The sequence below is a fragment of the Mobula birostris genome, chromosome 12 (genome assembly GCF_030028105.1).
Source record: "Mobula birostris isolate sMobBir1 chromosome 12, sMobBir1.hap1, whole genome shotgun sequence".
Lineage (NCBI taxonomy): Eukaryota > Metazoa > Chordata > Chondrichthyes > Myliobatiformes > Myliobatidae > Mobula > Mobula birostris.
Genome location: NC_092381.1, coordinates 114,457,397 through 114,484,119, shown reverse-complemented (window position 1 = coordinate 114,484,119; position 26,723 = coordinate 114,457,397). Strand labels below are relative to the sequence as shown.

The following is a 26,723-nucleotide window of genomic DNA, read 5'->3' as shown; positions in this document are numbered from 1 at the left end:
TAGAACTTTCTTTTCTCCAAGGAATGAAGTTGACAGGAACTCAGTGCAATGTTTCAGCCAAAAGATGATACTTCCAGCAGTCCTGTGCTCCCACTCTGTTTCCCCCGCTCTGTCCTCCACATCCCCTGCTCTCGCCTGCCCAAACTGGCACCAGTCATTTCTTACCCCTCTTTAGTCACTCCGGACCCCCGTCTTACCACCCCCCCCCCCCCCGCCTTTATACTAACCATCTCTACTCTCAGTCCTGATGTAGCATAGATTTTGTCTCTGGACCAAAACATTATTAAGGATTTAAAACATAGGCATCAGAACATTTTAAATCCATACTTAGAATGGAATCTACAGTAAACATTGTCCTCTCTCACAATTAGTGCCTCAATCAATTCTTCCTCCCCCTCCTTCCCTATCCCATCCCCTTTTCCTCCTCTCACTTCCCTCCTCTCACTTCCCTTCTCTCTCCTTCCCCCTTTCTCTTCCTCTCTCCCCTCGCTCTCTTCCCCCTGGCTCCCTATCCCACCTCGCACTCTCTTTGACCATATGACAATAAACTGATTTATGATTTCAATGATTTCAAAGTCCATAACAGAATGAAAATTATTGTAAACAGTGTTCTTGCCCACAAATAGTGCCTTTATCTTTCTCTCCCTCCCCCCTCACTCTTCTCTTCCAGTCTTCCCCCCCTTTCTCTTCACTTCTTTCTTCACCTCTCTCACTGTACCTCAGAGAAACTGCCAGGCCCTGCTTAAGTGATTTTGAAGGATTAAGGATTTTAAAATAGAAAACGTTCTGGCACTATCATGCTTCACTTCCTGAGTGTGACACAGGAGACAGTCTGATGGATCCAAGCATATCATACAGAGGCCACATGGAAAAGCTGCCTGACCCACTTAGCCACTGCGATGTGTCGCACATGGCCTTTGTCCGAGCTACATCCGCTTTCAAGTAATGAACGTTCTAGACATCCCTTCCTGGCTCCGTGGGCAAATAACCAAAAATAACAGCTGCATGACTGTAATAAAATTCAGTGCTGATGCCTCACAGCTTACAAAACATTCTTGAGTTCAGTCTTTGGAATTACAACCAACTTACCATACGTAGCTTCAAACAGGGCATGAATTCCATACAGGAGGCCATTCAGCATCCCAAGCATCACAACTAGTCCTCTCTCTCTCTATCTCACACACACACATACACACAGTGGCCACTTTAATAGGTATCTCCTGTACCTATTAAAGTGGTCACTGAGTGCATGTTCATGGTCTTCTGCTGCTGTAGCCCATCCACTTCAAGGTTTGACATTTTGTGCATTCAGAGATGCTCTTCTGCACACCACTGTTGAAATCTGTGATTATTGGAGTTACTGTTGCCTTCCTGTCACCTCGAACCAGCCTGGCCAATGTCCTCTGACCTCTCTCACTAACAAGGCATTTTTGCCCACAGAACTGCTGCTCACTGAATGTTTTTGTTTTGTCTTTTCACACCATTCTCTGTAAATCTAGAGATTGTTGTGTGTGAAAACCCCAGATCAGTGGTTTCTGAGACAAACCACCCTGACTGGCACCAACAATCATTCCACGGTCAAAGTCACTGAGATCACATTTCTTCCCCCATTCTGATGTTTGTCTGAACAACAACTGAACCTCTTGACCATGTCTGCATGCTTTTATGCACTGAGTTGCTGCCACTTGATTGCCTGATTAGATATTTGCATTAATGTGCAGGTGTACAGGTATAAATAATAAAGTGGCTGCTGAGTGTAGACCCTAATAATATATTTGAAACTCAAAAACAAAACTGTAAGTGCTGGAAATCTGATGTGCGATTCATTGGGCTGGAAGGGCCTGTTTGCACTGTATCTCTAAATTAAATTAAATAACAGAAAATGTTGGAAATATTCTACAGGTCAGACAGTATCTATAGAAAAAGCAAACATTTTAAGTTGGAGACACCTGGGGAAATACATCTGTAACCCTGATGAATTTTATGAATTTATAACTTGTAAAATGTAATTTGACAGAACAGATCCTGTGTGATTCTAGAGTGCTTTGCTGATTTGTTGAAATGTTTGAATTGAAAGCTTGCAAGGGTATGTGATTTATATAGCTGGGAGTGTTTTAACATTGCACGATAGAAAGCAGAAAAAGAACGGGACACAACTGTTGGGGACAGAAGCCTCAAAGACAAACGGGCTCATTCAAGATGGATGAGAGATAAAGCAGGAATGCAGTTAAAGGATGCAACGACTTCAAATGCATGAAGTTGATAAATTACAGGACTCTATAAGTATATAAAAATTATCTGTTTAGAGCTGTAAGACTGAAGTTATCTACCAACGACTTAACGTACGGAGATAAGACTTCCCTTGCAAGTAATAAACGTACTTATAATTTGATCGACTCTGAGTTTGTTGTAGTCTGTTACTATATATTTATAAGACCTAAAGTTGCACAAAAAGTTTGTGAACCTTTTGCAATTACCTGTTTTCTGCAATAATTACTCATAAAACATGGCCTGATCTTCATCTAAGTCTCAATAATAGACAAACATAATCTGCCTAATCTAATAACACAAAGACAATTGTACTTTCCAGAATCAGAATCAGGTTTATTATCACTGGCATGTGACATGAAATTTGTTAAGTTAGCAGCAGCAGTTCAATGCAATACATAATCTAGCAGAGAAAATAATAATAAAATAATTAATAAATAAGTAAATCAATTGGAGTATACGTACATTGAATAGAGATACTGTATGTTAAAAAAAATGAAGTAGTGTCCAAAGATTTGATGTCCATTTAGGAATTCAATGGCAGAGGGGAAGATGCTGTTCCTGAATCGCTGAGGGTGTGTCTTCAGGCTTCTGTATCTCCTACCTGATGGTAACAGTGGGAAAAGGGCATGCCCTGGGTGCTGGAGGTCCTTAATAATGGACGCTGCCTTTCTGAGACACTGCTCCTTGAAGATGTCCTGGGTACTTTGTAGGCCAGTACCAAAGATGGAGCTGACTAGATTTACATCCTTCTGCAGCTTCTTTCTGTCCTGTGCAGTAGCCCCTCCATACCAGACAGTGATGCAGCCTGTCAGAATGCTCTCCATGGTACAACTGTAGAAGTTTTTGAGTGTACTTGTTGACATGCTAAATCTCTTCAAACTCCTAATAAGGTATAGCCACTGTCTTGCCTTCTTTATAATTACATCGATACGTTGGGACCAGGTTAGATCCTCAGAGATCTTGACACCCAGGAACTCACTCTCTCCACTTCTGATCCCTCTATGAGCATTGGTATGCATTCCTTCATCTTACCTTTCCTGAAGTCTACAATCAGCTCTTTCGTCTCACTGATGTTGAGTGCCAGGTTGTTGCTGCGACACCACTCCACTAGTTGGCATATCTCGCTCCTGTACACCCTCTCGTCACCACCTGAGATTCTACCAGCAATGGTTGTATCATCAGCAAATTTGTAGATGGTATTTGAGCTATGCATAGCCACACAGTCATGTGTATACGGAGAGTAGAGCAGTGGGCTAAGCACACATCTCTGCGGTGTGCCAGTGGGCGATCGTCAGCGAGGAGGATATGTTATCACTAATCCACACAGATTGTGGTCTCCTGGTTAGGAAGTCAATGATCCAATTGCGAAGGGAGGTAGACGTGTGTTCATGTCTTTATTGAACACACTGTTTAATCATTCACAATCCAGACTGGTAGAACCTCCTTTAACAGCAATAACCTCCACCAAATGTTTCCTGTAGCTGCCATCAGACTTGCACAATAGTTTGGAGGAATTTTGGACCATTCCTCCATATAAAACTGTTTCAGCTCATCAATATTTTTGGGATACCTTGCATGAACAGCCCTCTGCAGGTCATGCCACAGCATCTCAATTGGGTTAAGGTCTGGGCTCTGACTAAACCATTCCAAAACACTAATCTTCTTCTTTTTAAATCATTCTGTTGTTGATATACTCTTTTGTGTTTCGGATCATCCAACTTCTATTAAACTTCAGGTGACGGACTGCTACCCTGACATTCTCCTGTAAAATATCTTGATATAATTTTGAATTCATTGTTCTCTCAGTGACTGCAAGCTGTCCAAGCCCTGAGGCAGCAAAGCAGACCCAAACCATGATACTCCTTCCACCATGCTGCACAGTTCAACTTCTGTCTTAACTGTCCATGGGACACCGTCCCAGAAGCATTGTGGAACATCCAGGTGGTCTCTTGCAAACTTGAGACATGCAGCAATGTTTTTAATAGAGAGCAGAGGTTTCCTCTGTGGTGTCCTTCCATGAACACCATTCTTGTTCAGTGTTTTTCTTATAGTGGACACATGAACAGAGACTTTAGCAAGTTCTAGAGGTTTCTGCAGGTCTTTTGCTGTTACCCTTGGGTTCTCTTTCACCTCCCTCAGCATTGCATGTTGTGCTCTTGGTGTGATCTTTGCAGGATGCTCATCCCAAGAAAAATAGCAACGGTACTGAGTTTCCTCCATTTGTAGACAATTTCTCTTACTGTGGACTGATGAACACTCAGGTCTTTAGAAATGCTTTTGTAGCCTTTTCGGGCTTCATGCTTCTCTACAATTCTTCGTCTAAGATGCTGATAGTTGTTTTGATTGAGGCATGGTACACATAAACAGATCTTTCTTGAGAAAATCAGGTTTTGCCAGTAACCTGATTTTGTCTTTTTTTTTTTACAGGTCAGGGCACCTGTACAACCCACATCTCCAATCTCATCTCACTGACTGGAACATCTGACTCCAAGTAGCTTTGTAGAAGGAACTACCCCAGAGGTTCCCATACTTTTTTGAACCTAGAATATGATTGTTTGAATGGTGTACTCAGTATGCCGAGAAGAAGGATAACTGTTGGTGTGTTATTAGTCTAAGCAGGTTGTTTTTGTTTATTATTCTAACTCAGATGAACATCAGACCACATTTTATGAGTAATTAATGCAGAAAACCAGGTAACTGCAAAGGGTTCACAAAATTTTTCTTGCAACTGTAGCTGAACTGTCGACTGCATTCTATATTAGAAAGTCACAACACTGATTCAAGCAACAATAATGCATTATTCTCTATTAAGTGTAAGGTATATTTGCTCTTTTTTATAAATTAAAAATGGTTCTAATGATGATTTTTGGTCTGAAGAATTTCTCAATTTAAAACACTTGGAAGAATCTGGGACATTTAATAGAGGTATACAAAATTATGAGAAGTATACATAGGGTAAATGCAAGCAGGTTTTTTTCCACTGAGGTTGGGTGGGACTACAGAGGTCATGGGTTAAGGGTGAAATATGAAAAGTTTCAGGAGAATATGAGGGGAAACTTCTTCACTCAGAGGGTGGTGAAAGTGTGGAACGAACTTCCTGCCCAAGTGGTGCATGTGAGCTTAATTTCAACGTTTAAGAAAAGTTTGGTTATGTATATGGATAGTAGGGATATGGAGGGCTATGGTCCTGGTGCAGGTTCTTGAAAGCAGGCAGTATAAGGCAATCCTTCTCTCCAGTAGCCTGCAGGTCACCTTTAGGCAAGGTGTGCCACCTGCTTAGCCCCCCACCCGATCAGGGTCACTTGAAGCCATGGGAGCAGGTGGTGGATGGTCATATGAGCAGCCGGTGCAGATCACAAGTCCTGGTTATGCAACCACTGACGCCAGGCAGACCATCTCTGAAGAGTATTGATAATGACTAGGGTCACCCATCCTGTAAAGACACTGCCCGGAAGAAGGCAAAGGCAAATCACTCCTGTAGAGAAACTTGCCAAGAACAATCATGGTCATAGACCATGATCACCCATGTCATACAACACAGCACATAATGACGATGATGATGTCCTGTATAGATACGAATGGACTGAACTTCATTGAAGGAATTTGCAAGGGTATCATGATTTGAAATTATTTATAAAGGGATTGGAATTTTTCACATAAGACAGTATAGAGCAGGTGTTTCCAACCTTTTTTATGCCATGAACCCCTACCATTAACAAAGGGTCCACGAAACCCCGGGCTGGGAACCCCTGATATGGAGTCTACTCGGTCCGATGCTGTCTGTGCTGACTCTCCCAACGACAGAATCACATCCCTGCTTCACTCTGCAGCCGTATAGCGTAGCAGTTGGTGTAGCACTTTACAGCACTGGGTTCAATTCCAGCTGCTGTCTGTAAGGAGTTTGCACGTCCTGTGACTCTGGTTTCCTCTCACAGCCCAAATGGTCAAGACAGGTAAAGAATAATTTAATTCGGATCCGTGTTACCTTTTTCTCTAATAACCTCTGTTTCTCCACAGCTTCTTCCAGGCTTAGACCAACCCACTCTGCCTCCTCTTCAGGGATCACAAATTCCTGCAGCATGAACGATAGAGATTAGTTTTATTTGTCACATGTAAACATGCTGAGAAACACGCCGTCTGTGTCAACAACCAACACAGTCCGAGGATGTGCTGACGGTTGCCATCCTTCTATCAACAGAGAATTAGTAACCCTGATTCGTACATTCTTGCCATGTGGGTTTCATCCCACACATCACGGGGGGAATGCAGCAGAATTGACTCCTGATCGCTGGGTGCTGGAAAGCACTGTGCTAACCACAACACAGCCATGCCTCCCCCCAGTGGGGACCTACGTCAGTTTTATAATGCCACATGCAGCATGCAAGTGGGGAGTACGGGGTAAGGAGGGAAGGTGGGGGGAGGTCACTCAACCCATAGCGTCTGTGCAATTTCCTTTGAAGACCTTGATATAATAGTGTACCGGTTTCTTCTTCGTTATGTTAAACTTAAAATGGCTTCTTTGTTATGTTAATCTTCTAAACTGCTGCGTATGTGGATTAAAATGGCTTCTATGTTATGTTAGATGCTGAGGAAGTCTCTAGCTAGAAATTTGCTTGGGTTAGTACAGACAGCAGGGTGCTATTAGTCAATGGGTGTTCATGTTATGTGATAATGCTGTCTGATATGACCGGGAACGGGGATTTTGGCAGGCAGTCGGAGGAGAGACGGAGAGGACGGCGGACGTGGGGAAGGCTCCGGTCAATCACTCCGGATGGTTCCAAGCCGCAAGTCGACAGGGTCCGGGTAGTCTCGAGGAACTTTCTGAGCTCCAACGTGTGCACGAAGAACTTGAACTTTGATAAGTCTGGCGCCTTTTTCCATTCCTTTTTTCTGTGTCGAACTCATATTAACTTCATAGACTTAGTGATATCTATAAAGTGTACTTGGTAAAACGTACTGTGTGTGCTGGCTGATGATTGACATTTGGGACTGATTTGGGTGGCAGAGGTACAGCAACCGACCCAGCTGGAGGCGTCCAGGCGGCCGCCGGACGGGATTTCCCCCGAGATATATACGAGCCAACGTAGCTGAGCATTACAATAGTATAAAAATACAAGAATCTTTCTGCCCTTTTGCAGGACACAGAACGTAGAATAGTACAGCACAGTTCAAGCCTAGAGGCCCGACCTTTGAACCTACTCACCCTTCCTACATAGGCCTCCGTTCCTGTTTCACCCATGTGGCCTATCTGAGTTTCTTAAATGTCCCTAATGTGTCCACCCCTAGCAGTGTGTTCCATGCACTCACTACTCTCTCTGTAAAAAGCTAAACTCCGACAACTCTCCCCGAAACTCACCTCCAATCACATTAAAATTATGTCCCCTCACATCCTCCTTCGCTCCAAGGAGAAAAGCCCTAACTCGCTCAACGTATCCTCGTAAGATGTGCCAAAACTCTGTCGAACTGATGTAGGAGTTTCAGCAGTGTTGGGCAGCAGGCTCCCAGAAATAACAATATGGTAATAATCAGGTATTCTGTAGCGCTAACGGCAGGCCAGATGGATTGAAAAGGCAGGGGTGTCAGACAAGAGGCGTGGGTCAGGTCAGTTCTGCTCGCTACTCCGTAATGTTTATGTCACTCTTTACTGCGCTGAGGCCGAGGATGTGGGCCTGCTCTGGCTGTTCCAGGTTTCCTGTCTGAGGACTCACTTTCATTCTAAGTGCTATTTGCACGATTTGTTTCTTTTTCTCTCTGCACATTGGGGTGTTTGTCGGTCTTTTTTATGGGTTCTTTTGGGTTTCTTTTTTTGTGGCTGCCTGTGAAGAGACGAATCTGAAGATTGTATAATGTATACATTTTTTGATAATAAATGTATACATTATACAACCTTGAACTGAGTGATAGCACAGTTGTCATGAAGCACGGGAGTCAGGAGTGGGGGGTGTGGTTAAGGCGATGGAGTAGAAACATACTGGGGCTTCCCCTTCCCCATGCAGGATCGAATCCTGCTACTATGGAATAATTGGTGTGAGTGTAACTTTAAGGACAGCACAGTAGCCTAGCCAATGACCCGGATCAATTCCTGCCACTGTCTGTAAGGAGTTTGAACACTCTCCCAATGACCATGTGCTTCAGGGTGCTCCAGTGTCTTCTCACATAGGGACCTGTCCATCTGAGGTGGTGGACACTGGCAAGCCATCGAAAGTAAAGCCCTCCCTACCAATGAGCACATCTACGAGCACCGCAACAAGAAAGCAGCATCCATCATCAAGAACCCCCACCATCCATCCAAGCCATGATCTCTTCTCACTTCTACTATCAGGAAGAAGGTAGAGTAGCCTTAGGTTCCACACCACCACGTTCAGGAACAGTTATTACCCCACAACCATCAGGCTCCTGAACCAGTGTGGATAACTTCACTCACCACAATGAGCCTCAGGTCCCACGCCACCAGGTTCAGGAACAGTTATTACCCCACAACCATCAGGCTCCTGAACCAGTGTGGATAACTTCACTCACCACAATGAGCCTCAGGTCCCACACAACCAGGTTCAGGAACAGTTATTACCCCACAACCATCAGGCTTCTGAACCAGTGTAGATAACTTCACTCACCACAATGAGCCTCAGGTCCCACGCCACCAGGTTCAGGAACAGTTATTACCCCACAACCATCAGGCTCCTGAACCAGTGTGGATAACTTCACTCACCTACACGCTGAACTGATTCTACAACCTATGGACTCACTTTCATAGACCCTACAACTTGTCCTCGAAGGGTCTTGGCCCGAAACGTCGACTGTACCTCTTCCTAGAGATGCTGCCTGGCCTGCTGCGTTCACCAGCATTCTTTGTGTGTGTTGCTTGAATTTCCAACATCTGCAGATTTCCTCGTGCTCAGTATTATTTATTTATTTTTGACATTTGCCCAGTTTGCCTTCACATTAGTTGTTTTCCAGTCTCTTGTCTGTGTGTAGTGTGTAGTGTGTAGTTTTTCATTGATTCTCTTGTCTAACCCTTGTCTTTTACAGCCGAGCCAGGGACTGCCCATGGCAGAGTTCCATCACCTTGATTTGAATCGGCTTCCTACACTAATCCATTTTATTCTCCCTAGGTTCCCATCCACCCACCACAGACTCTCTTATTCATCTACACATCATGGGCAATTTATGTTGGCCAGTTAACATACCATCCTGCGTAGCTTTGAGACATGGGAGAAAACCAGAAAAGTTGAGGCTGCAAATTCCACACACAACACCAGAGTCATTGGATCTCTGGAGCTGTGTGTCGCAGTAACATTTCCCCTCTCTCCCTCTACTCCCTGTATTGCATTGTACTGCTGCTGCGTAACAACAAATTTCACGACATATGCCAGTGATATTAACCATAAGAACATAAGAAATAGGAGCAGGAGTCGGCCATCCAGCCCATCGAGCCTGCTCCACCATTCAATAAGATCATGGCTGATCTGTCCGTAAACTCAGCTCCATCTCCTGCCTTTTTCCCATAACCCTTAATTCCCTTACTATGTAAAAACCTATCTAACTGTTTCTTAAATATTTAGTGAGGAAGCCTCAACTGCCTCTCTGGGCAGAGAATTCCACAGATTCACCACTCTCTGGGAAAAACAGTTCTTCCTCACCTCCATCCTAGATCTTCTCCCCTGAATCTTGAGGCAACGTCCCCTAGTTCTAGTCTCACCTACCAATGGAAGCAACTTTCCTACTTCTATCTTACCTATCCCTTTCAAAGTTTTGTATATTTCTGCAAGTTCCCTTCTCATTCTTCTGAACTCCAGAGAGTATAGTCCCAGGCGACTCAATCGCTCCTCATAAGTTAACCCCTTCATCCCTGGAATTAACCTGGTGAACCTCCCCTGCATTGCCTCCAAAGCCAGCATATCCTTCCTCAAGTATGGAGACCAGAACTGCACACAGTACTCCAGGTGCGGCCTCACCAGTACCCTGTATAGTTGCAGCATGACCTCCCTGCTCTTGAATTCAATCCCTGTAGCAATGAAGGCCAACGTTCCCTTTGCCTTCTTAATAACCTGTTGTACCTGCAAGCCAACTTTTTGCGATTCATGAACAAGCACTCCCAAGTCCCTCTGCACAACAGCATGCTGCAATTGTTTACCATTTAAGTAATACTCTGCTCTTTCATTACTCCTTCCAAAGTGAATGATCTCGCATTTACCAATGTTGTATTCCTTCTGCCAGACCTTGGCTCATTCACTTAACCTATCTATAACCTCACTTAACCTAACCTATTAAACCTGATTCTGATACAGCTCAGACTTGCAGACTCGACCTTCGGGCCCCTGTCTCCAGATTTGTCCACTTTGGACCTGATGAGCTCTGGAGTTGAAGATCAAGTTTACTGTCATCTGACTGTACATATATACAACCAAACCAGACAATGTTCTTTTGGACCACGGTGCACCCACGCAACATATATCATAATCAACATACAACCCAAAATATTACACTATAAATAAATTAATAACATAATTCGAAATGCACGTAGTAGAGTGCACCACAGGTAAACAGTTCACAGTAAATGTATTAAAGTACATAAACATCACCATATACATCCGAGATTCATTTTCTTGCGGGCATACTGAATAAACCTATAGAATAATACCCATAACAGAATCAACTTGGCTGTTCAACCAGAGTGTAAAAGACAAAAAACTGTGCAAATACAAAAAAGAAAAAAATAATAATAATAAATAAGCAATAAATAACCAGAATGTGAGATGAAGAGTCCTTGAAAGTGAGTCCATAGGTTGTGAAGACATTTCAATGATGGGGTGATTGAAGTTGGTTCAAGAGCCTGATGGTTGACGGGTAGTAAAAAGGCAGCATCTGTCATTGAGGATATCCATCATCTGGGTCATGGACTCTTCATGCCACTACCATCACACAGGAGATACAGAAGACTTAAATTCCACCAAGTTCAGGAACACCTCATTTCCTTCAACTATCAGGTTCTTGAACCGACCAGCACAACCCTAACCTTAGCTCAGCAACGGAATATTACTGACCATCTTGTGAATGACTATCGGACTTGTTTATGTTTTGTTTTGCACTCATGTCACCTTTCCCCTCTTCACCAACCCTTCCCCTCTTTCCTATTCTTTCCTTTTTGTCATCCCTTCCCCTCTTCACCATCCTTTCCCCTCTTTGTCCACCCTTCCCACTTCGCCATCCTTTCCCCTCTTCCTTATCCCTTCCCCTCTTCCCTATCCCTTCCCCTCTTCGCCATCCCTTTCTCCTCTTTGTCATCCTTTTCCTTCTTCAGCGCCCTCCCCCTCTTCACTGTCGTACATAATTTATGTGCAATTTAAATTCTATGTAATGTCTGTACCTTTGTGCCTGTGATGCTGTTGAAAGCAAGTTTTTCATTATATGTGTACCTCAGCACACTTATGCACAATGACTTGGTAATCCCTGGCTTCACACAGTACCTTGTACTTATTGTAGATGCGCTCTCGCTTCTCTGGGTCATCAGGGTACAGCTCCGTGTCTTTGCGAGCAAGTCTCAGCAGCATCGCACGCTTCAGATCCATCCCCAGCTTGGAATTCAAGTCGACTTTTGGCGTCTAAAGAACAATTTGCAAGGAAATAAATGGCAGTTTTGTTGTGAAATGTAGAAAATACTCCAGGACCGACCCTGCACAGCCAGCACTGGCTCTGGGCCTGTACTCAAAGGAGTTCAGGAGAATAAACAGAGTTCTCATTGAAACCTATCGAATATTGAAAGGTCTGGATAGAGTGGACATGGAGAGGATGTTTCCTATAGTGGGGGAGTCTAGGACCAGAGCACACAGCTTCAGAATAGAAGGATGTCCCTCTAGAACAGAGATAAGGAGGGATTTCTTTAGCTAGAGGGTGGTGAACCTATGGAATTCATTGCCCCAGATAGCTGTGGAGGCCAAGTCTTTGGGTGTATTTAAAGCGAAGATTGATAGGTTCTTGATTAGTCTAGGTGTAAAACGTTATGGGGGGGGGGAGGGAAAAGAACGGGGTTAAGACGGATGACAAATCAATGGGCTGAATGCCATAATTCTGCTCCCATGTCTTATAGTCTAAACCAAGGGTTCCCAACCTTTTTATGCCATGGACCAGTACCATTAAGCAAGAGGATCATAAGGGTTTCCATTAGGGACATTTATTAGGAGCAACTGCATACACAGGGACCTTGGTATTATTAAGGATTGCTTCAGTATTCACTAGGGAAAAGGATCTTGGCGATTGTAGGGATGATTTGCAGCCGACTGAAAAGCTTGAGCATGTAGATATTAAGAAAGAGGATGTGCTGGAGCTTTTGGAAAGCATCAAGTTGGATAGGTCACTGGGACCGGACATGATGTACCCCAGGCTACTGTGGGAAGTGAGGAAGGAGATTGCTGAGCCTCTGGTGATGATCTTTGCATCATCAATAAGGATGGGAGAGGTTCCAGAGGATTGGAGGGTTGCAGATGTTGTTCCCTTATTCAAGAAAGGGAGTAGGGATAGCCCAGGAAATTATAGCCCAGTGAGTATTACTTCAGTGGTTGGTAAGTTGATGGAGAAGATCCTGAGAGGCAGGATTTATGAACATTTGGAGAGGCATAATATGATTAGGAATAGTCAACATGGCTTTGTCAAAGGCAGGTCGTGCCCTACGAGCCTGATTGAATTTTTTGAGGATATAACTAAACACATTGATGAAGGAAGAGCAGTAGATGCAGTGTATATGGATTTCAGCGAGGCATTTGATAAGTTATCCCATGCAAGGCTTATTGAGAAAGTAAGGAGGCATGGGATCCAAGGGGACATTGCTTTGTGGATCCAGAGCTGGCTTGCCCACAGAAGACAAAGAGTGGTTGTAGACAGGTCACATTCTGCATGGAAGCCGGTGACCAGTGGTATGCCTCAGGGATCTGTTCTGGGATCCCTACTCTTCATTTTTATAAATGATCCAGATGAGGAAGTGGAGAGATGGGTTAGTAAATTTGCTGATGACACAAAGGTTGGGGATGTTGTGGATAGCGTGGAGGGTTGTCAGAGGTTACAGCGGGACATTGATAGGATGCAAAACTGGGCTGAGAAGTGGCAAATGGAGTTCAACCCAGATAAGAGTGAGGTGGTTCATTTTGGTAGGTCAAATATGATGACAGAATATAGCATTAATGGCAAGCCTCTTGTCAGTGTGAAGGAACAGAGGGATTTTGGGGTCCGAGTCCATAGGACACTCAAAGCAGCTGCGCAGGTTGACTCTGTGGTTAAGAAGGCATACAGAGCATTGGCCTTCATCAATCGTGGGATTGAGTTTAAAAGCCGAGGGGTAATGTTGCAGCTATATAGGACCCTGGTCAGACCCCACTTGGAGTACCGTGCTCAGTTCTGGTCACCTCACTACAGGAAGGACGTGGAAACCATAGAAAGGGTGCAGAGGAGATTTATAAGGACGTTGCCTGGATTGGGGAGCATGCCTTAAGAGAATAGGTTGAGTGAACTTGGCCTTTTCTCCTTGGAGCGACGGAGGATGAGAGGTGACCTGATAATGAGAGGCATTGATAGTGTGGATAGTCAGAGGCTTTTTCCCAGGGCTGAAATGGCTAGCACAAGAGGGCATAGCTTTAAGGTGCTTGGAAGTAGGTATAGAGGAGATGTCAGGGGTAAGTTTTTTTATGCAGAGTGGTGAGTGCGTGGAATGGGCTGCCGGCAACGGTGGTGGAGGTGGATACGATAGGGTCTTTTAAGAGACTTTTAGATAGGTACATGGAGCTTAGTAAAAAAAGAGGGCTATGGGTAAGCCTAGGTAGTTCTACGGTAAGGACATGTTCAGCACAGCTTTGTGCTGTAGGTTTTCTATGTTCCTATCCTACCCATCCGTCCGGCATCCTCTTTGACTTTCTACCATCAGGCAGGAGACAAGAATGGGCAGGATGGGAAACAGTTTCTTCCCTCAGGCCATTAGGCTTCTGAACTCCTTGATGCATCGAATTCGAAATGTCACTGGAAGATTTGTACTGTACTTTACAATATTTAATTTATGCACCTTACTTTGGTTATTTATGCATAATTCATCAGCAGAATTATGTGTTATGTGTACTACTATGTTTTACACCCTGGTTTGAAGAAACACTGTCTCCTTTGACAGCATACATGTATATAGTTAAATGACAACTTGTCTTGACTTGTTGGGAACCTCTGGTCTAAACGAAGGTACCCACCTACTACTAAGCAAATATACACAGGATTCAACTCAAGGCCAAATGACCTGACCTTCAGAATGTAGAAATCGAAGCCATGGCAAGCATCCACCAGATCCATTGTTCGCATCGTCACTGGGATGTCGAAGGTCTTGTCCAGGATTTCACTGTAAAGTTTCCGCACAAAGATCTGCGGCTTCCACGTTTTTCTGAGCCGAGTGGAGAGCTGCAGAGGAGACAAGTAGACCGAGGTAGAGCAAAAGTGCACAAGAGCTGGTGTCAATCAGAGACTGGGGTTGCATTCGTCACCTCTCAACTACCCACCCACCCAACTCTTCCTTTCAACCTCCTCTACTTCCAGTCTCTAGCTAGAGTTTAAATGCAGAGAGCGGGGATATGCCCAGCTAGTTAACAGGATGATTCTTAACAGTGTGGCCAAACAGATGGGTCTTCTATAGACCCCTCAAAGTTGCCACACAAATTGACAGGGTGGCTAAGAAGGTGTCTCTTGTGTTAGTCTTAATTAGTCAGGAGTGAGTTCAAGAGCCGTGAGGTAATGCTGCAGCTCTATAAAACACTGGTTATACTACACTTCTGGGTGGCGGGTGGAGATAAGATTCTACCAAAGGAGCTGCAAGGCACTCCTTCCATCCACTAGCCTGCAGGTCACCCTTGAGCAAGGTTTAGCACTTGCTTAGCCATCCTCCCCCCTCCACCCCCACCCACGATCGGGGTCACGTGAAACCATGGGAGCAGGTAATGGATGGTCCTATGAGCAGCTGGTCCTGGTTATGTGACCACAGAAGCCAGGCAGACAATCTCTGAGGAGTATTGATCATGGCTGAGGGTCACCTGTTTTGTAAAGACACTGCCCCAGCAGGCAATGGCAAACCACTTCTGTAGAAAAATTTGCCAAGAACAATCATGGTCAACGTCATCCGACATGACACATAATGGTGATGATGATACCACACTTGGAGAATTGTGTTCAGTTATGGTCACCTCATTATAGGAAGGACGTTGTTATAAGACCTGCCTTAACCCCTCCCTCTAGCAGCTCATTCAATACATGGACCACCCTCTATGTGAAAAAGGCTGCCCCTCAGGTTGCTACCATAACTCTCTCTTCTCACCTTAAACCTATGCCCCCTAGTTCTTGATTCTGCAACCTTGGGTAAAAAACTGTCCACGTTCGCATTCACTATGCCCCTCGTGAACAGAGAATAGTACAGGCCCTTCAGCCCACGATGTGCTGACTTTTTACCCTACTCCAAGATCAATCTAACCCTTCCCTCCCGCAGAGCTCTCCACTTTCGTTCATCCATGTGCCTATCGAAGAGCCTCTTAAATCTGCCTGCACCAACGGCCCTGGCAGCACGTTCCAGACACCTACTACTCTTGTGTAAAAAACCTGACATCCTCCCCCCCCCCCCCATACCTTCCTCCAAACACCTTAAAATGATGCCCTCTCATACTCGCCAGTTCCACCCTGGGGAGAAAAACACTCGATCTATGTCTCTTATCTTATACACATCTAACCAGTCGAGGTGTAACACGACGTCTGGCTGCTCACCCCCCCACTTAATATTGAGGCATCAAAGGTGCAAGCCCACGATTAACTCCGTTGTTTCTGTCCGACTGAGGCGTCAAACATGCATTTGACAAGGACGAGAGCAGAGGACAGGCGGGTGCCTGTGTTTGACCCATCTTCCTCTCCCTCTTGCTAGCTGCAGTCGGAGGTAAGTGCAGCAATCTTGGGATTCACGTTGCCAGGATTGATCAGTGGAGCTGTGAACTCATTTTGCCAGACCTTGAGGTTCGTATTGCACATGTCTGGATTCTGGTTACGATTTTTTTTTTTGCTGTTTTTGACTGGTTTGATCGGAGCAATCAATGCGGACTGGGGCGCTTCGGCGAAGAATAGCCCTGCGGCGGACTGGGGCGCTTCGGTGAAGAATAACCCTGCAGCGGACTGGGACGCTTCGGTGATGAATAGCCCCGCGGCCGACTGGGACGCTTCGGTGAAGAATAGCCCCGCGGCAGACTGGGACGCTTCGGTGAAGAATAGCCCCGCGGCAGACTGGGATGTTTCGGTGAAGAATAGCCCCGTGGCCGACTGGGGCGCTTCGGTGAAGAATAGCCCCGTGGCGGACTGGGATGTTTCGGTGAAGAATAGCCCCGCGGCAGACTGGGGCGTTTCGGTGAAGAATAGCCCTGCGGCAGACTGGGATGTTTCGGTGAAGACCAGCCCTGTGGCCGACTGGGGCGCTTCGGTGAAGAATAGCCCCGTGGCGGACTGGGATGCTTCGGTGAAGAATAACCCCGCGGCGGACTGGGATGCTTCGGTGAAGAATAGCCCCACGGCGGACTGGGGCGCTTCCATGAAGAATAGCATGAAGATCAATTCCTATGCTACAAGGAATAAATTTGTTGCTTGCTCAACCTCTCTCAATAACCTCGTCCCTTCACTCCAGGAACACCCTCTTCATGGTGGCAGGCAGAGTACTGGTTAGTCGAAGTCTTGTTGATGGGTTTTGGCCTGAAGCGTCGACTGTACTTTTTCCCATAGATGCTGCCTGGCCTGCTGAGTTCCTCCAGCGTTTTGTGTGTGTTGTACTGGTTAGCACAATGCAGCCATCTGTAAGATAAAGGGCTCAATTCCTGCCGCTGTCTGTAACGAGTTTATATCTCTCTCTGTTTTCCTCCCATGTTCCAAAGATGTTAGGGCTGTGAGTTGGGAGAATGCAAACTTGGCGCTGGAAGCATGGTGACACTTGGAAGCTGCCAGCAAAATCCTCGCTGATTCGATTTTGATGCAAAACGACACATTTCACTGTATGCTTCGATGTACGTGTAACAAATTAAGCTAATTTTAAATATTTTCTCTGCTTTTTTCAGCTTATTGGTGTTTTTCCTATAGCAGAGTGATCAAAACTCAACCCAATACTCAAGTCACTGGACAAAATTTTGAGATGGGGTGGGGGGCGGTGGGCAGCACAATAGCATATCAGTTAACACAACACTTTACAGTACCAGCGATCTGGGTTCAATTCCCAATGTGCCTGTAAGGAGTTTGTATGTTCTCCCAGGCCATGTGGGTTTCCTCCCACAGTCCAAAGACATACTGGTTGGCTAGTTAATCGGTCATTGTAATTTGTCCCGTGATTAGGCTAGGGTTAAATCTGGGATTGCTAGGTGGTGGGAAAGGAAAGGAAAGGAAGGAAGAAAGGGAGGGGTGGTTAGACGGATAGATATTCAATTTGGCTGAGCAAAGAGCTTCATAATGGAGGGAAAGAGAGGAGGACATGCTTAGGACTGGCCACTGCCCTGATGCTAAAAGTGGAGCAGTACACATGACTAAAACTGAAGAGGAACAGTGATCTCCGTGGTAACAGTGAGGTAACATTACAGATGTAAAGAAAGGAACAAAGCCACACAGCAGTTTGAACACAAGGATAAAGATTATAAATACAAACAGAAAATCTTGGCAATAATCAGTAGATCCGGCGGCATCTGCAGGAAGAGATAACTGCTCTACAGTGGCATGCAAAAGTTTGGGCACTCCTGGTCAAAATTTTTGTTACTGTGAATAGTTAAGTGAGTAGAAGATGAACTGATCTTCAAAAGTCATAAAGTTAAAGATGAAACATTCTTTTCCACATTTTAAGCAAGATTAATGTATTATTTTTGTTTTGTACAATTTTAGAGTGAAAAAAAGGAAAGGAGCACCATGCAAAAGTTTGGGCATCCCAAGAGATTTGAGCTCTCAGATAACTTTTACCAAGGTCTCAGACCTTAATTAGCTTGTTAGGGCTATGGCTTGTTCGCAGTCATCGTTAGGAAAGGCCAGGTGATGCAAATTTCAAAGCTTTATAAATACTCTGACTCCTCAAACCTTGTCCCAACAATCAGCAGCCATGGGCTCCTCTAAGCAGCTGCCTAGCACTCTGAAAGTTAAAATAAGTGATGCCCACAAAGCAGGAGAAGGCAATAAGAAGATAGCAAAGCATTTTCAGGTAGCCATTTCCTCAGTTCATAATGTAATTAAGAAACGGCAGTTAACAGGAACAGTGGAGGTCAAGGTGAGGTCTGGAAGACCAAGAAAACTTTCCAAGAGAACTGCTTGTAGGATTGCTAGAAAGGCAAATCAAAACCCTCGTTTGACTGCAAAAGACCTTCAGGAAGATTTAACAGACTCTGGAGTGGTGGTGCACTGTTCTACCTGCACAAATATGACCTTCATGGAAGAGTCATCAGAAGAAAACCTTTCCTGCGTCCTCACCACAAAATTCAGCATCAGAAATTTGCAAAGGAACATCTAAACAAGCCTGATGCATTTTGGAAACACGTCCTGTAGACTGATGAAGTTAAAATAGAACTTTTTGGCCGCAATGAGCAAAGGTATGTTTGGAGAAAAAAAGGTGCAGAATTTCATGAAAAGAACCCCTCTCCAACCGTTAAGCATGGGAATGGATCGATCATGCTTTGGGCTTGTGTTGCAGCCAGTGGCACGGGGAACATTCCACTGGTAGAGGGAAGAATTAATTCAATTAAATACCAGCAAATTCTGGAAGCAAACTTCACACTGTCTGTAAAAAAGCTGAAGATGAAAAGAGAATGGCTTCTACAACAGGATAATGATCCTAAACACACCTCAAAATCCACAATGGGCTACCTCAAGAGGCGCAAGCTGAAGGTTTTCCCATGGCCCTCACAGTCCCCTGACCTAAATATCATCGAAAACCTGTGGATAGACCTCAAAAGTGCAGTGCATTAAAGTGAAGTGAAGTCAAGTCAAGTCACTTTTTACTGTCACTTCGACCATAACTGCTGGTAAAGTACACAGTAAAAACGAGACGTTTTTCAGGACCATTGTGCTACATGAAATAATACAAAAACTACACTGAACTACGTAAAAACAACACAAAAACTACACTAGACTACAGACATACCCAGGACTGCATAAAGTGCACAAAACAGTGCAGGCATTACAATAGATAATAAACAAGACAACAGGCACAGTGGAGGGCAGTAGGTTGGTGTCAGTCCAGGCTCTGGGTATTGAGGAGTCTGATGGCTTGGGGGAAGAAACTGTTACATAGTCTGGTCGTGAGAGCCGGAATGCTTTGATGCTTTCTGCCAGACGGCAGGAGGGAGAAGAGTTTGTATGAGGGGTGTGTGGGGTCCTTCATAATGCTGTTTGCTTTACAGATGCAGCCTGTGGTGTAAATGTCTGTAATGGCGGGAAGAGAGACCCCAATAATCTTCTCAGCTGACCTCACTATCCGCTGCAGGGTCTTGCGATCCGAAATGGTGCAATTTCCGAACCAGGCAGTGATACAGCTGCTCAGGATGCTCTCAATACAACCTCTGTAGAATGTGGTGAGGATGGGGGGTGGGAGATGGACTTTTCTCAGCCTTCGCAGAAAGTAGAGATGCTGCTGGGCTTTCTTTGCTATGGAGCAGGTGATGAGGGACCAGGTGAGATTCTCCGCCAGGTGAACACCAAGAAATTTGGTGCTCTTAATGATCTCTACAGAGGAGTTGTCGATGTTCAGCGGAGAGTGGTCGCTCCGTGTCCTCCTGAAGTCAACAACCATCTCTTTTGTTTTGTTCACATTCAGAGACAGGTTGTTGGCTCTGCACTGGTCCGCTAACAGCTATACTGCCTCTCTGTATGCTGACTCGTCGTTCTTGCATGCAAGATAGCCCAAGAATCTCACAGAACTAGAAGCCTTTTGCTAGGAAGAATGGGCGAAAATCCCCCAAACAAGAATTGAAAGACTCTTAGCTGGCTATAGAAAGCGTTTACAAGCTGTGATACTCGCCAAAGGGGGTGTTACTAAGTACTGACCATGCAGGGCGCCCAAAATTTTGCTTTGGGCCCTTTTCCTTTTTTGTTATTTTGAAACTGTAAAAGATGGAAATAAAAAAGTAATCTTCCTTAAAATATTAAAGAAATGTGTCATCTTTAACTTCATGCCTTTTGGAAATCAGGTCATCTTTTACTCACTTAGCTATTCACAGTAACAGAAATTTTGACCAGGGGTGCCCAAACTTCTGCATGCCACTGTAGGTCAGTGACCTTTCATCTGAGCAGAGGGCCAAAATATTAACTGTGTTAATGTTAACTGGGGTGGCATAGTAGGGCAGCAGTTAGTGTAACGCTTTACAGTGCCAGAGATCACGATCGGGGTTCATTTCCCGCCCATGTTTGTAAGCAGTTTATACATTCTCCCTGTGAGCGTGTGCGTTTCCTCCCACACACATTCCACTTAATAAGGGCATGCTATGTTGGTGCAGGAAGCATGGCGACACTTGTGGACTGCCCCTAACACATCCTTGGGCTATGGTGGTTGTTGACGCAAATGATGCGTTTCACTGTATGTTTCGAGGCACCTGTGACAAATCTCCCTGGAGGTGCTGCCTGGCCTGCTGAGTGTCTCGAGTTCCTTTTTTGCTTACGCACTGAGCGTGGTGGAGGAGGCAGATACATTCATCATCATCATCTTTATGTGCCCTGTCGTGTGACATGGGCAATCATGGTCTTGACCATGATCGTTCTTGGCAGCTTTTTCTGCAGAAGTGGTTTGCCACAACCACCTGCTGGGCAGTCTTCTTTCCAAGATGGGCGACCCCAGCTATTATCAGCACTCTTCAGAGACTGTCCCCCTGGAGTCAGTGGTCGCATAACCAGGACTTGTGCTGTGTGTGCTCATACCACCATCCATCACCTGCTCCCATGGCTTCACGTCACCCTGATCCGATGGGAGGGGTGTCTAAGCAAGTGCTACACCTTGCCTGAATGTGACCTGCAGACTAGCGGAGGGAAGGAGTGCCTTACACCTCCTTTGGTAGAGATACATCTCCACCCTGCCACCCAGCAGATAGATTAGGGAATTTTAAGAGACGTTTAGATCAGCACATCAATGTAAAGGAAATGAAGGGATATGGACATTGTGTAGGCAGAAGGGATTAATTTAGTTGGCTATTTGATGACTAATTTAATTGGTTTGGCAGAACATTGTGGGCCGATGGGCTTGTTCCAGTGTCATACCTTTTTATTTTAATGTCAACTTTCCATTAATTATGAAATTGCTCACTCTCTCCACTTCTGATCCCTCTATGAGGATTGGTTTGTGTTCCCTCATCTTACTCTTCTTGAAGTCCACAGTCAGCTCTTCAGTCTTACTGCCACTGAGTGCCAGGTTGTTGGACACCACTCCACTAGTTGGCATATCTCACTCCTGTACACCCTCTCGTCTCCTTCTGAGATTCTACCAACATTGGTTGTATCATCAACAAGTTTATAGATAGCATTTGAGCTATACCTAGTCACACAGTCATGGGTATAGAGGGAGTAGATCAGTGGGATAAGCACTGAGGTGCACCAGTGTTGATCATCAGCGAGGAGGAGATAATATCACCAAGCTGCAGAGATTGTGGTCTTCCAGTTATGTCCATATCCAGTTATCTCTAATTGCAGAGGGAGGGTCAGAGGCCCAGGTTCTGCAGCTTATCGATCAGGACTGTGGGAATTGTGGTGTTAAATGCCAAGCTAGAGTACACTAATAGCATCCTGACATCGGTGTTTGTGTTGTCCAGGTGACTTAAGGTGCTGGCTGGCCTGCTGGATGCCTCCAGCATTTTGTGTGTGTGTTTTGCAGTTATGTTGCTGTTGGTCTGGATTCACAGTAACAGCTAACTCATTATGAGCCTACAGCGAGAGGGTTACATTTGCTTTTGGTCCAAATTAGAGAACATTTTTGAGTCAGTAAGCAGAAAATAAAATAAACATTTAAGATTTTGGTGCCCATACCTTGTCGTTGTTGGCATATCTGAACCCTTGTATGTAGCCCTCTCCTCCCCACAATCCACGCTGTGACTCTGGGGGGAAGTAGATGGGAATTGGGACATCTTGTACTCGCTCTTCTTTCCCAGTGCGTGGGTCACGCTTGGATTTCACCCCATGGGGCTTAAAGTGAACGGGTGTGGGTTCCTGTTTCTCGGTGAGGGAGCGGAGATAGTGAGCAGGTAGCCGTGACTGGATTCCCTGCTTAAGACGCAGCGCAGCCCAGATCTTGGGCGGGTACTTGTGCAGCGGCATCTCTCAGCATTCCTACGGTGGAAGCAGAAAGCAGTCAGAGTTAAAGTGTTATTATTGAAGTACATATATGTCACCACATACTATCCAGAGATTCATTTTCTTGCGGGCATTTACAGGAACATAAAGAAACACAAACTCGGTTCCTTAAGGTTGTTACAACCAGGGGTGGTAACGGAGACAAGTTCCCACTCCTCCCAAACAGCCTCTGACAACCAAGTCCAGCTCCTGGCCTTCACGTGTGGCTTAGCTACTAATCCCGGCAGAACAGTTTCTACTGACAGGAGAAGGGGCAAAGGAGGGTTACTGGTACCTTAAAGCCAGTCACCAGGCTGGTGGGGCTCATCGGCCGCATTGGCAGTTCATCTCGGAGAAGGAAAGCTCTGATCTCCAACATCTGCAACCTTGCGGCTACACTCACTCACGGGGGAAGGCTCCTGGAATAAACCCCGATGTAAAAAGTCTGGAGCTGGAGTTCCTAAAGCAGCCCTACGTTGAGTTCAATGCTGATTGGTAACTCCTGCGATGCTGGTGCCCAAATATACCAGCCTCTGCCGTTCCTTTGGGTTCATCAGATGCATGGAGAGGGGGAGCTTGCTACATGGGCAACAATTTGCTCTTGCTTATCTAGAGAACTAGGACATGACTTCCACGCTCAACCTTAACCAACAGAGGCCTCAGGCAATAGAATTTATCAAAAACTACACATTTACAAAGATTAACAAACCACTAATGTGAAAAAGATTACAAATAAAAAAATAAGTAATGCTGCGAATGAATTGTCGAGACCTTAAAGTGAGTCTGTAGGTTATGGAGTCAGTTCAGAGTCGAGGTAAGCGAAGTTTTAAATGCTGGCCTGATATTGCAGGGAAATAACTGTTCCTAGACCCGGTGATATGGATGCTGACAGTGAGAAGAGACCATGGCCTGGATGGCGAGGATCCTTGATGACAGATACTGCTTTCTTTCGGCAGCGCTCTTTGTAAATGTGCTCAATGGCGGGGCGGGCTTTTCCTGTGTTGGACTGAGCTGTATCCATCACCTTCCGTAGACTTCTCCATTCCTGGCCACTGGTGTTTCTGCACCAGGCCGTGATGCAACCAGTCTCCATACTCTCCACTCTGCATCTATACCTTTTAGATGACATGTCAAATCTGTGCAAACTCCTAAGAAAGTAGACGCATTGTTATGCCTTCTATGTGACTGCATCCGTAACGTTCCGTAACGTTTCACTGCTAATGTAATGGCCTCTCTGTAGTAGCAATGTTTGGGTTATGACTAGAGATAACGGGGCCTTTGGAATGTACATTAGCCAACGACAGGCATGCTGTTCTTCCTCCTGGTCTGGGAGCAGGGATTGCGCGGTCTTTTGTCAAAGAGAGAAGACACGAGTGAAGAGAGTTGGTAGACCACCGGAGGGAGGGTCCGAAGGTTGGCGACACTCAGAGGTCGATAGGAAACGATTGGACGAAATTGTGAGCTCCAATGTGCACCTTAGACTGTTTCATCAAATAAGCCCTTTTTCTTTTTATTTTCTTTACTGATCCTATAGCCAGTTTAAGATTTATAAAGTTCATTCGTTTAATTGCATATGGTGTACTGTCTGATATTTTGCAGTTACTGTAAAGATGAAGCCACATTCAGGTTGGAGGAACAACACCTCATATTCCATCTGGGTAGCCTCCAACCTAATGGCATGAACATTGACTTCTCTAAGTTCCATTAATGCCCCTCCTCCCCATCTTACCCCCTTCCTTATTTATTTATTTATTCCCCTTTTTCTTTCTCTCTCTTTTTTCTCCCTCTGTCCCTCTCACTATATCTTCCTCTGGGTCCCCCCCCCCACCCCGTCTTTCTCCCTGGGTCTCCTGTCCCATGATCCTCTTGTATCCCTTTTGCCAATCACCTGTCCAGCTCTTGGCTCCATCTCTCCCTCTCCCCCTCCCCCTCCCACCTTCAAATCCCTTACTCACTCTTCCTTCAGTTAGTCCTGACGAAGGGTCTTGGCCTGAAACGTCAACTGTACCCCTTCCAATAGATAGTCTCTGTGTGAAGAAGTTTTTCCTAATCTTGGTCCTAAAAGGCTTCCCCTTTATCCTCAAACTGTGGCCCCTCGTTCTGGACTTCCCCAACATCGGGAACAATCTTCCTGCATCTAGCCTGTCCAATCCTTTTAGGATTTTATACGTTTCAATCAGATCCCCCCTCAATCTTCTAAATTCCAACGAGTACAAGCCCAGTTCATCCAGTCTTTCTTCATATGGAAGTCCTGCCATCCCAGGAATCAATCTGGTGAACCTTCTTTGTACCCCCTCTATGGCAAGGATGTCTTTCCTCAGATTAGGGGACCAAAACTGCACACAATACTCCAGGTGTGGTCTCACCACATTCCTCACCCCCACCCCCTAGTCGGTTACAATGCACATCCCACCCGGCTCAAGGACAGCTTCTACCCCGCTGTCATCTCAGTCTTCGACATAGACTCATAGAAGCAGAGCACAGAAACAGGCCGTTCGGCCCACCTAGTCCGTGCTGAACCATTTAAACTGCCTAGTCCCATCAACCTGCAGCGCGACCATAGCCCTCCGTAACCCTCCATCCGTTTCCCTCTCCAAACTTCTCTTGAACATGGAAATGGAGCTCGCATCCACCCCATGTGCCTGCAGCCCTTTCCAACACTAATACTCACCACCTCAATGTACAGTATAATAATCCGATCTGTATCAAGTTACCGGTTTTTCACTATACGTGTGACAATAATAAACAAAATTAGGGAGAGGGAAGTACGGAGACTACCGGAGGCTCTTTGCTCTTTCCCTCCCCCTGCAACCCTTTCATTCCCTCACGGATCGACACTTACGCCGAATCCCAGGCTTCACCCCGTCCACAAGGCCTCCGGCTTCTGATGGGCCAATCACCGCAGCCGACAACAGCGAGCTTCTGCCATCTGATTGGGTAGCTTTCCAGCCTATCATTCAGCCCCGCCCTCCATTTAGAGACTGTCTCATAATTACCCACCAGCCGCGTCTCAAGGGAAAGTCGCTAAATCACCAGTGGCAAACAGCGCAAAAACATCTAACCAATTACTGTAATGGGCAACATATTTTGTTCAAATTATAATTGCATGAATTATTATTTAGAACTAATTTTATCTGGAGAGATACAGAGAGTGGTGGAATGCTTGTGTTTTCTGCATGGAACATTAATGCATATTCTTATCCCTACTGTTCAGAATCAGGTTTAATATCACCTGCATATGCCGTGAAATTTATTGTCTTTGCGCCAGCAGTACATTACAGTATATAATAATAGAAAAGTGTTAATTAGAGTAAGCATATATATCAAAAGTTTAAGTAAAATAAGTAGCACAAAAATAGAAATAAGAAAACTAGTGAAGTGGTGAGTCCCTTTGCATCTCAGATATTTGGATTTTCTCCCCGTTCAGAAAATAATCTGCACATTTATTTCCACTACCAAAGTGCTTGACCATGCATTTTCCAACATTTTCCACTGTCTAGCTCATTCCCCTAATCTGTCTAAGTCCTTCTGTGGCTTACCTATTTCCTCAACACTACCTACCCCTCCACCAATCTTCGTATCGTCTGCAAACTTGGCAACAAGGCCATCTATTCCATCATCTAAATCCCTGATATACAGCATAAAAAAAAGCAGTTCCAACACCAGCCCCTGCGGAACACCACTAGGCACTGGCAGCCAACCAGGAAAGGATCCTTTTATTCCCACTCGCTGCCTCCTACCAAGCAGCCAATGCTCTAATCATGTCAGTAACTTTCCTGTAATACCATGGGCTCTTAACTTGGTAAGCAGCCTCATGTTTGGCACCTTGTCAAAGGCCTTCTGAAAATCCAAATATACAACATCCGCTGCATCCCCTTTATCTATCCTACTTGTAATCTCCTCAAAGAATTCCCTTAAGGACACCATGCTGATTTTGTCCTATCTGGTCCTCCATAACCAAGTGCTCCAGAACCTCAATCTTAATAATTGACTCCAACATCTTCCCAACCACTGAGGTCGGGCTAACTGGTCTATAATTTCCTTTTTGCTGCCTCCCTCCTTTCTTAAAGAGTGGAGTGACATTTTCAATTTTCCAGTCCTCTGGCACCATGCCAGTGTCCAATGATTTT

At 45.2% G+C, this 26,723-nt stretch overlaps 1 protein-coding gene across 2 annotated transcripts in view; it reads right to left on the bottom strand.

The window, feature by feature from the left end:
* Window positions 1–25,518, bottom strand: part of mrpl28 (mitochondrial ribosomal protein L28) — a 30,895-nt gene extending 5,377 nt beyond the window's left edge. Inside the window, exons 1-5 of one of the 2 annotated variants that reach the window (XM_072274533.1) lie at window positions 25,436–25,518; window positions 22,291–22,590; window positions 14,545–14,697; window positions 11,739–11,873; window positions 6,257–6,343 (exon numbers count right to left, since the gene is read on the bottom strand). In XM_072274533.1, the coding sequence (XP_072130634.1) occupies window positions 6,257–6,343; window positions 11,739–11,873; window positions 14,545–14,697; window positions 22,291–22,578 (663 nt within the window). In that variant the 5' untranslated portion in view covers window positions 22,579–22,590; window positions 25,436–25,518. The other variant, XM_072274534.1, reaches the window with a different exon arrangement.
* Between the last annotated feature and the right edge of the window lie 1,205 nt (window positions 25,519–26,723).